General features: G+C 56.9%; 1 protein-coding gene across 1 annotated transcript; it reads right to left on the bottom strand.

Moving 5' to 3' along the window:
- Positions 1–689: 689 nt before the first annotated feature.
- DBNDD1 (dysbindin domain containing 1) lies at positions 690–9,741 on the bottom strand. Its single transcript, XM_087827470.1, has 4 exons — positions 9,513–9,741; positions 2,722–2,871; positions 2,249–2,389; positions 690–1,190 (listed from the first exon to the last, which is right to left on the bottom strand). The coding sequence occupies exons 1-4, from the start codon at positions 9,739–9,741 to the stop codon at positions 1,033–1,035; spliced, it is 678 nt and encodes a 225-aa protein (XP_087683596.1). The 3' UTR covers positions 690–1,032.
- Between the last annotated feature and the right edge of the window lie 758 nt (positions 9,742–10,499).

The following is a 10,499-nucleotide window of genomic DNA, read 5'->3' as shown; positions in this document are numbered from 1 at the left end:
ATCGAACCCGGGACCCTTCAGTCCGTGGGCTGATGCTCTAATTACTGAGCCAAACCGGCCAGGGCCAGATTGGGTTTTAAGGGACATTCTTGACTGTGCCTGGTAAACGTCCCTGTGTTGCTGCTGATCGCATGTGGAGGGAGTGTTAGCATCCCCTGCCCCAATGTGGAAGGCAAATGCCTGCATTTCTCAGGCCTATTTTCCCTGGGGGACCTTCTAGCTGAGCACAGTGGACCTGCGTGCCCAGGGCACCTTCCTCTCCCCAGGATGTTTCAGTGGGGAACAGGTCAGGGAAGTTTTGCGTGGGAACAAAAAAGCAAGCTCACACGTTTATTTTAAAACCGATCTTGGACTTGCAGCCAGACCAGAAGCCTGTTCTGTCTCTAGCACATTAAAAAGCAGTGTTGGGAGCAGCTGTGCCTGGTGCCCCTGAATTGGGGCCAGGGACTGTGCCCAGGTCCCCTCACACCCTCAACCCCCTCAGGCCAGGATGCCGGCTGGCGATGTGCACTAACAGGCTGTGGGGACAGCATGGGCGAGGGACTGGCAGAAGGTGACCCACCCCCAGCAGTCTGAGGCAGTCATGTCATATTTGGTGTTCTGAGCTAAAGAGGGTGGGCCTGGCTGTCTCGTAGGGACCAGGACAAGCAGGGTTTTAGGGCCTAGGAGGGGCCCCAGTGCTGGCACTGCTCCCTGGGTGGCCAGAAGGGGACAGGATTGCAATCAAGGTGGCAATTTTCAGGATTGACTCTTCCACCCTCGTACTTAGCTAGACCCCAGGAGCTGTCATCTACTCAGGTCCCCCCTCACCCAGCATCCACTTGGGAATCCTGTGACAGACAAGAGCACCAGTCCTGCAGACAGAAGTTTCCAGAAGGCCCAGTCCACTCCTGTCTTGTCCCTGGGCACGTCAGCCCTGATCCAAGGATCAGGAAGGAATTGGACATAAGGCCAAGGGGCTGTGCTTGTGCTGGGTACCTCGAGACCCCAACCCACTACATCGAATTTCCTCAGGTCCCGGGGCTGGCTGGCCTAGTCCTCCTTGGGCCTCTCCACAGTGAGAAATGTGTCCACAATTGCTGGCTGCCGCTCAGGGTCGCCAAGGTGTGGCTTCTCACGGTTCTGCTCAGTCCTGGTACGAGTCCAGGATGGGGATCGCAGACAGCCGGGCCGGGACAGTGGGTGTAGGCCTGGTGGAAACGGGTAGGGTCAGCATGGCCTGGGGTCCTGCATCTCCTGAAGCTACTGGGTTGGGCCCATGTGTGCCTCCCAACATGATGTCTGGCCATACATTGGGGTCCCCTGGGTACTTAGAAAATGTACCAGGCCACCGGCAATGAGGATATGTGTCTGGGTGCAGCCTGAGCTGTGTAGCCGAGGCCCCACCCAGAGAGCGAGCCTGGCTAGGAGCAGATGACCACCCCCTTGCTCCCCAGAGTGTAGGCTCACAGAGCTGGGGTCTGATCACCCCACCCCAGACCCCGCCTGCATGGGGTTTGAGCAGGGAGAGAGAAATGTCTCTGAGCCCACACACCCCACTGGCTGCCTTGCCATTTCTGAGGCTTTTGGGGTCTTGGGCCAAGGACATTTCCTCAGGAACCAAGGGGAAACCAAGTCAGGCTGAGCTGAGGAGGGGCTCAGGGTGGGTGAATGGCAACCCCTCTGTGCTCAGCTTAAGTTGTAATTTAAAAAAATAAATTTTTAATCCTCACCTGAGTACATGTTCATTGATTTTTAGAGAGAAGGAAAGGGGGAGAGGGAGAGAGAGAGAGAGGAAAGGGGAAGGAGGGAAGAGAAACATCAATGTGAAAGAGAAACATCTGTCAGCTGCCTCTCCCAAATGCCCTGACCAGGCCAGGGATCAAACCCGAACAAAACCTAGGTATGTGCCCTGACTGGGAATTAAAACTACGACCCTTCAGTGTCGGGACGACGCTCCGACCAACTGAGCCACACTGGGCAGGGCTTAACTTGTGATTAAGTTTAGTAAATTCTACCTTCAATGGGTTTGTGGCTTGGGCCTCTTTGTGGTTGAAAAGCAGAATTGAGGAGGGGTAGTGGTAACAGGAGATACAGATACATAGAATGCAGAGATGTTGAGTAAAATGGTGCCTTGGTGGCAAATACTTAAACACACAATCAAGATAAAATTATTTTTAAAAATAGGGGATGGCAGGGAGCAGTGTTTAGTGGTCTTGGGCCCCAGGACCGCTCCGCAATGCCCACCGCATCCCGATGCCAGCCTCACCTGCTGGCGATCCACCAGTCAGGTTCTCATCATCGGAGTCAACAAAGACCTCGGCCAGCTCCTGGTCGGACATGTCGGTCAGCTCGGTGAGGTCCAGGAGGTCAAAGTGCACCTCCAGGGAGGACACGCTGCTGAGGGGCTCTGGGGGCAGGGGGCTTGTCACTGGTGCAGTTGCTCCATGAGGCCCCCCTCCCCCATGAGGCCCAAGGAAGAACCAGAGCTCTGAGTAAAGCCCAACAGGGCTCCAATAAGACGGGACAGCCAGACCCCCAACTCTGCTCCCCACATTCAGGACCAAACACCTTCTAGGGGCCCCCACTTACAGATGGTACACCTGAGGCCCAGCGAGCCAAAGCTGAAAGCTCAGTGCTTGGGGCATTGGGGGACTGTTTGGACAGGATGTAGCCCTGATCCCCACTCCCCGGGGGGTCACAGGTCCCATGGAACATGCCAGGCAGCTCCAGAATACTTACGCCTCCTTTCTGTGACCTGCAGGAGCCCAGGTGCCGGTATCGGGATTCCCACCTCCTCCTCCTCAGCCACAGGCAAGTGGCAGCTGTCCCCTGTCCCAGGGGCTGGGGCATCCAGGGCAGCCTGTGGCACCTCAACCTCCTTTACTATTTCTGCAAAAGACAAAATGTGTTACCTGGGAGGACACATGGGCTGTTACCCCCCCAGGACACGGCGGGGAGGACTTTAGAAGTTGGCTCATGGGCCCTCTGAGGTGCTGGGCAGTGCTCAGGGCGGCCTCAGGCCAGGATCCCAGACTAGGGTCAGGGCTTCTCTGAGGAAGCTGCTCCTCTCCCGTGTGTGGTGGCCTCCAGACCCTGGCCCTGAGGGTCTGAGTTTGAACGCAGGCCATGCAGGTCTCACGGGGACTTGTTTGCTGGTCCCTTTGCTTGTCCATTCTCTGTGGACTGACTGCTTTGAAAGAACCGAAGTTGTGTCTGAATTCAACACAATACATTCTCATAGGGAGTTACAGAACAGGGTTGGGGTGGGGGTCAGTAGACCCCCTCGCCACCCACCACACCTCATGATTGGGAGAATGTTCTTTCAGGGTTTTTCTATGCAAACTTATTGAAAAGTGCAATTTCTCATTTTTCATATTTATTTTTTGTGAGATGAGAGCAGGAGGCCCCTTGGGACGTGCTTGGAGATGGGAACACAGGAGCAGCGGCTCTCACATCTACCAGCTCCTCCTGTAGAATGTCCTGGAGCCCTGCCCACACATTCCCCTGGGACCCCACAGACTAGCAGGTAAACTCCAGCGAACCAGCCCCAGGGCCCCTCAGCCCTGCCCTGCAAAGCCTCGGGTGAATGCCGAGAGCCTGAGTGGATGAAGCCCCAGGAGCAGCTGCCTTGAGCGTCGCGACAAGGGGGGCCCAGCTGGGGCTCCCAGTGCTAACAGCTGCCTGTGAGGGGTGGGCTGTCCCCCTCAACTGTGGTCAGCAGCCTGGACGCCACCATGTGGACATCAATTTACAGCCACAGAGCTGGGCAGTGCACCCTGGCCTCCTCTAGGCGGGCACCACCCTCCCTGAATGTGGCTGAGGGAAGGTGGACCTGCCAGCCTGTCAAGGTTTGCACCCTACTGTCATCACATGGGCTGGCCAGGCTGGATGGGGGCCCGGGATCCGGTTTCCACCTTTGCTGCATTTGGAGCTTGGCTTCTGAGCATCCTTAGAAGGTAGAATTACACTTGCCCCTGTCCTAGCCCTCCCAGCCTGGCAAGGACACCTTCCCCCCAGGGGGATTTGGACCCTGCTCTGAGCTGGGGAAGTGGGTCAAGGAAGCCCTAGTGGGGGGGCTTACTCTGCAGGATACTGCTTTGTCTCCTCAGGAGGAGGGGTGTCATGGGTATAAGTGTGGCAGGAATGGACTTGTGTCTTGGCTGGTGACAATTCTGAGACACTTCCACACACATGGCTTGGGGTGGTAGTGACTCCTGGGCTGTTAGAGCCTCCAAACGGAGCAGGAAGCTCTGGGGTAATAACAGAAGTGACAGTGGCTCATGGTGTTCTCATACTTGGTCTGTGCCAGGCACTGCCCAACAGTCTGAGGGAGGGAGGTTGGGTGCAGTTTTAGAGAGTGGCTCAGCTTGTCCCAGGCACACAGCACAGGGGATGAGAGGGTCTGAGCTCAGCACCAGCTGCTGGCCTGCATTCCTAGGTCATGGCGCAGGGCTGAGAACAGGGTCCAAAGGAGGGAGGAGAGACCCCCTGACGTGTGCCCATAGGGAAGCTGGAATTGCTCCCTGGGCCCCACCCAGGCAGAAGTGGACTTCTGAAAGACAGAGGGATAGAGGCGGGGTCTCTGCTCACATCTGCCCTGTCCCTCTGTTGCTGGATGGGGCCCCCCCTCTAGGCAAGATAGCATTCATTCATTCATTCATTCATTCATTCATTCATTCATTCATTCTTCAATCCAGCAAAGGTTTCCTGAGTGCACACTCTGCGCCAGGGCCACAGCATGAACAAAGCATATGATTCCACCCTCTTGAGGACGGGAGGTGCTGGGGAGAGGTAGGGGCAGTTCTGTTGGGGGCAGGGGTCTGAAGGTGGGTGCGAGCTGTGCCATGCCTGAGGAGTCAGGGCAAGGGCCAAGGGACATGAGCAAGGGTGCATCGTGCAGACGTTGACTGCTGCTCTGAGCTGGGGGAAGCTGCTGGAAGGTTTGGGCTGAGAGAGGCAGTATCTACTAGCACTTTTAAGAGAAAGATGCTAAGATAGGGGGTGGGGTGGGGGGAACCAGCAGGATTTCAGCCAAACAGCACACTCTTGCCCCATCTTTCAGGGAAGGGACACTGGGAAATTTGATATGCCTCTTTATAGATAGTGGGAGCCAGGAGCCTGGGACAGACCCCACAGGCACCGTGGCCTATTGCACTAACCATAAGAAGCACATTTCATCAAATTCCAACATCCCTGAAACAGCAAAGCATCTATGTGTCTTAGAGTCAATGGAATACAGTGTGTGTCTAGTCTTTGAGTATTTTCCATCTCCCTTTGGCAGTGACCTGGTCTCTATAAATCCTGGTACCCTGGCCTGTGTCAAAGCTGGGGGGGGGGGGGGAGAAAAAGATGTAGCTTCTGCCATCAAGTGACCTTTTGGCTAGAAGAATGTGATGGAAAAGGAAATTCAGAGTCAGAGTGCCATGGTAGATGCAGGGACTGATCCTGGCATGTTTAGTGGGGCGGCCACGGTGGAAGAGAGTCCAACTGTTAAACGTCATCACTGCATGTCCAGCAATTCCACTCTGACTCTTAAACCCAAAAGAACTGAAAGCACATGTTCACACAAGCACCAATGTTCACAGCAGCACTATCCACAGTAGGCAAAGTGAAACCAAACTCAAATGTCCATCAACAGATGATAGGCCCCCGGGCCTGGCCTCAGTGACTCAGTGGCTGAGTGTCGACCTAGGATCCAGGCGATCGGGGTTCGATTCCCGGTCAGGGCACATGCCCGGGTTGCGGGCTAGGCAGCCAATCAATGACTCTCTCATCACTGATGTTTCTATCTCTCCCTCTCCCTTCCTCTCTCTGAAATCAGTAAAGATATATTTTTAAAAACACAACAAAACAGATGATGGACAAACCGAATGAGGCCCACCCACCAATGGGATACTACTCCGCCACAGAAAAGAACGGAGCTCTGACACCTGCTACCACATGGGTGAGCCCTGAAACATTACGGTGAGTGCAAGAAGCCAGACACAAAAGGCCACGTATGACACCATTTATGCAGATGTCTAGAACAGGCAAGTCCATAGAGTAGAAAAGTAAATTAAAGCCCTGGCCAGCGTTAGTGGTTAGAGCAGCCCAAGCACCAGAGGGTCTTGTGTTAGATTCCTGGTCAAGGGCACATATCTGGGTTGCAGTTTTGATCCCTGCCCCTGGTTGGGAGGCGGCCGATTGATGTGTCTCTCTCACGTCGATGTCTCTCTCTCTTCACTTTCTCCCTCCCTCCCCCCTCCCGCCCACTCTCTCTAAAAATCAATGGAAAGAAATATCCTTGGGTGAGGCTTAACAACAACAATATATTAAGAAGACAAAGAGTAGACTGGGGGCTGGGGTGTGTGGAATGTGCAGAAACTGCTAATGTTTACACGGTTTCTGTGGGGGTGATGAAAATATTCTAAAATTAGATGCTGCTGCCCGGTTGGTGTGGCTCAGTGGTCGAGCACAGACACATGATCCAGAAGATCGAGGTTCGATTCCCGGTCCGGGCGCATGGAGGCGTGCAGGGGGCAGCCAGCCAATCAATGGCTCTCATCATTGATGTTTCTGTCTATCCATCCCTCTCCGAAATCAATAAAAACTTATTTTTTTAAAAATCTCAAAGTTTAAAAAATAAAATTAGATGCTGGTGATGATTGCACAACTTTGTGAATACAGATGCTCCTTGGCTTATGATGGCTTATGATAAGCTCATCATAAGTTGAAAATATTGTAAGTAAAAAATGCATTTAAGACACCTAATGTACTGAACATCATAGCTTCATCCAGATCACCTCAAACATGCTCAGAGGAACATATACATTAGCCTACAGCTGCCCAGCACAAGAGACAGTATTATACTGCTAGTTCAGAAAATATCAAAATTGGACATTCAAAGTACAGTTTCTACTGAATGATTATTGCTGACTGCCATCGTAAAGACAAAATATTAAGTTGAACCATCTTAAGTTGGAGGTCATCTGTATACTAACAACACTAAATTGTACACTTTAAAAGGGTGATTTTTAGGACTCGACATATCTTAATTTTTTAAAGTCCTCAATGGAAACAAAGTTTGATTTTGGCTGGAGTCAAAGGGCAAAACATTTGCTGTGCACCTACTACTCACCAGGCACCTGGCTCGGAGGCTGGGGTTGGGTGTGAGCTCCAGGGTCTGGGCTTGATCCTAGCAGCAGTAGGTGCACCCTAAATGTTTGTTGGATGAATGAGCCCAGGACCCCCTGCCATAGTTAATAAGGGGTGGTCTGACCCATCAGTCTGGTCCCTGGAGGGTGAAAGGACATGTTCCACAGGTCAGGCTCACTGCTCTTCCTGGGGTACCAACAAAGCAGTAACCTCACTGGCAGGCACGAAGTGGGGTGCTTGGCAGCCTGACTGAGCTGCAAGCTGGGTTGCTCAGGCCAGGGCAGAGGCGAGCTAGTGTTTCTGATGCCTCAGGACAGCTCCCTGTGGTGAGACTAAAGTTGGGGTGCCATAGTCTACCCCCCACCCGGGGCTGATTGCTGATGTGAGTAGAGCAGCATACCTTGTGTTATGCTGTTGACCTATTTTCCAGCACAACTGTGCAGAGAGCTTGGCCCAAATTACGAGCTCCCTGCTGTGTGTCAGGGCCTTGCTCCTACGTGGAGGAGGCCCTCTGCAGGTGCCCATGAGCAATCAAGTGAAGTAATGAAGTGAATGAATGCCATAAAAACAAATGGCTTCAGAGAGGGAGAGATGGTCACAGAGGTGGTGTACCAACACCCGTTTCCCCAGCCCCTTGTCCCTAGACTCAGTACCCCTCCTTCTAGCCCCGTCCAGGCTCAGTCTCTCTCTTGCCCTGTGGGGTGGGCTAGAACCCTGGTTTTCCAAAGGCAACAGTTGGGGCCCTTCAAGAAGTACACTCCCCACCACATTCCTCACACCTCTCACCTCCGTGTCTGCATCCTTTGAGGATTAAGATATTGTTAATTCGTTTAGGTCCAAGATGGGATTTGAATTATGCTTTATAAAAACCTTATCTTTCAGAGGTAATTTCAGAAACAACTGTAGATGAAATTTGTCTGGATTTGCTACAAATTACTGCTGAAGAGAGGAGGTTGGTGGGGTCTGGTTGAGCAGGCAGGAGGTGGCAGTCAGGGCCTCTCCCTACTGTTTTCTCTCCTTTTGTGCGTGCTCCACACTGTACAAAATAGTTTACAAAAGTCCGTGAACTGAGAGTGACAGTCACAGCCACCAACCCCTGACCTGGTGAGATCCCATGGAGTGGGCATCACCAGGGCTGTGCAGGCAGGAAACAGCTCTGGGGTCACAGCAGGTGCTGAGTGTTGCCCCAGCCCCATGGGGCCGGCACAGGACAGGCACCTGGTAAATACATGTCTGTGCACTGAATGACTTAATCTGAGGCATCTAGTGAGATTCAGAAATTGAAGGGTGGTTAAGCTCGCGCCACAGCCCTGCAGGGGGAGAGGGGCTGTGCCCCAGGGCCTGGCTGCTTTGCCCACATCTCACACCCTGTGCTCCCAGCCCTTGCTCTCAAAGCCTCCATTCACATCCCCGCAAAGCTGCCACTGGGAAGGGGGGCGGCTGTCCTCAGGCCGTCAGTTTTGAGAAAAGGCTGGATCCCTCCCACAAATAAAAAACAAAGGAAACCCACACCGGCCAGCCCCTGGGTGTGTGCGGCGCTTGCAGGAAGGGTAACAAGGGTCCCTGGCAACCCTGGGGCATGAACCTGCCCAACCACGGACTGCAGACAGAAGCATGGACCCACCGCTCCCGAACACCTCCCGGGCCAGCAGTTTGGTTCCAGAGGAGGCCACCGGTGCCGCGGGGGACCCCCAGCGGGTCCCTGTGTGGTCAGGGAGTGGCTCCCCCGAATGGGACCTCCAGGAAACCAAGGTGCACCTGGGGCCTGGTCGCGGCGGTGGAAGAGCCCTGCATTCGCTGCCTAGTTCCTAGGCGGATGCTTCCTGAAAGGGCTTGAGAGGAGGTCCCCAGTTTTCCGTCCACTCCCGCAGGACAGAGGAGGGGCTGCGAGCAGGGCTCACTGCGCGCACACCTGCCCCTGGGCCTCGCCCGGGCCCGCGAGCCCTTCCCCGCAGGCGGTGCGCTCCGAGGCCAGGCTCGGCCCGGCGCTCGACGGGGCTGCGGCCGCGCCCCGCCCGCCCCGGAGCCGCCGCCGGGGCGAACAAAGCAGGCGCGCCCCAGCCTCGCCGCCCGGACCCCAAGCACCAGCCCCGGCGCCCCATCCCTGACCCCGGGTCCACGGCTCGGCCGCGAAGGGCGCAGACGAGACTCTGGGCTGCCCACCGGAAGCTCGCCGGGCTCGGTGCCCAGCGCCGGGGGCGAGGGGGCGCGGGCGGTCGGGGCGCCCCGGCCCGGGGGCGAGGGGGCGGGGGCGGCTGTTTCGGGGGCGCCCCGGCCCGGCCCGGGGCGGCCCCAGGTCTGCGCGGCCTCGGCGGCGGCGCGGGCCCTGCCCAAGGGTGTGCAGCTCGCTGCGGAGAAGGCGCAGCTGGGGCTCCTGGGGCCAGGGGCGCACTCACCTCCCGGGCGGGCGCTCTCTGGGGGCTCCATGCAGCCCGCGGCGTCGCCCGGCCCAGGCGGCCCTGCAGCGGCGGCGGCTCGGCCCCGGCTCCGGCTCCCGGCTCCGGCTCCCGGCTCCGGCTCCCGGCTCCCGGCGCAGCGCGTCGGGCAGCAGCCCGGGGACCGCGGCGGCGGGGAGGAGCCCGCGGGGCGGGGCGCGCAGCTGCTGCGGGGCCCCCGCCGCCCCATCCTCCCCCAGCCCCGCAGCACAGGTGCGGCCCCGCCCGGCCCGCGCGCGCCCCCTGTCGGCCCGCGGCCCCCGCGCCCGCTCCTGCGCAGCCGCCCGCGTTCCGCGCGTCTGCTCACCCAGGTACGCGCGGGCGCCGGCCAAGACCCCGCGCCGCGCGCAGGAGGCGAAAACGGAGCCAGGCCCCGGGCCCTGCAGAGCCGCAGGCTGTGATAAGTGCTGTGCGGAAACACTGGGGGTGGAGAGGGGGCGAGAGCGCTTAAGGGCGAGACTGGGGGTCCCGAGCGGGGGTGGGAGATGAGGAGGGGGCCCGGCGGGGGCGGGGCGCTCCGGGAAGCGGGCTCGCCGGGAGCGCAGATTGGCTCACTCAAGCCCCACCTCCCTGCTGCGGGCGGGACCGATCGGGACCGCACCGCCGGGCGCCCGAATCTAAGCCCTAAGCCCGAGGCCTGCACTGTCACAAAACCAAATCAAACCAAACCAAAGAAAAGCATCAGAGAGAAAGGGTTAGTTCCCAGCTAGGAGCGGAAAAGGCTTCCAGAGGAGGGAGGTGGGTGGGACCTCGGTGTCTGCAGGCGAGGGCGCACTCAAGGGCAGGTGGTTCATTCAGCGTCCGTGGGTCACCCGAGCCTCGCTGCCAGCCCACCTCCTGTCACTCCGAGCCCCAGGCCTTTGAGACTCAGGCAGTCGGGGAGCCAGGCTAATCGTTCCCATTCTTCTTTAGTTTACAAAACAAACAAAAACAAAAACTGCTCTTTAA

The sequence above is a fragment of the Miniopterus natalensis genome, chromosome 18 (assembly GCF_054644295.1).
Source record: "Miniopterus natalensis isolate mMinNat1 chromosome 18, mMinNat1.hap1, whole genome shotgun sequence".
Lineage (NCBI taxonomy): Eukaryota > Metazoa > Chordata > Mammalia > Chiroptera > Miniopteridae > Miniopterus > Miniopterus natalensis.
This window is presented reverse-complemented; position numbering and strand designations above follow the sequence as displayed.

Bases quoted from the DNA above. Each gene is read 5' to 3' on its own strand.
- DBNDD1 (XM_087827470.1), bottom strand. From the start codon at position 9,741: ATGGGGCGGCGGGGGCCCCGCAGCAGCTGCGCGCCCCGCCCCGCGGGC. The intron at 2,872-9,512 runs GTGAGTGCGCCC...TGTCTTTTGCAG, and splicing joins AGAGAGCGCCCGCCCGGGAG to AAATAGTAAAGGAGGTTGAG. The intron at 1,191-2,248 runs GTGAGGCTGGCA...CGTTTCCACCAG, and splicing joins GACTGGTGGATCGCCAGCAG to GCCTACACCCACTGTCCCGG.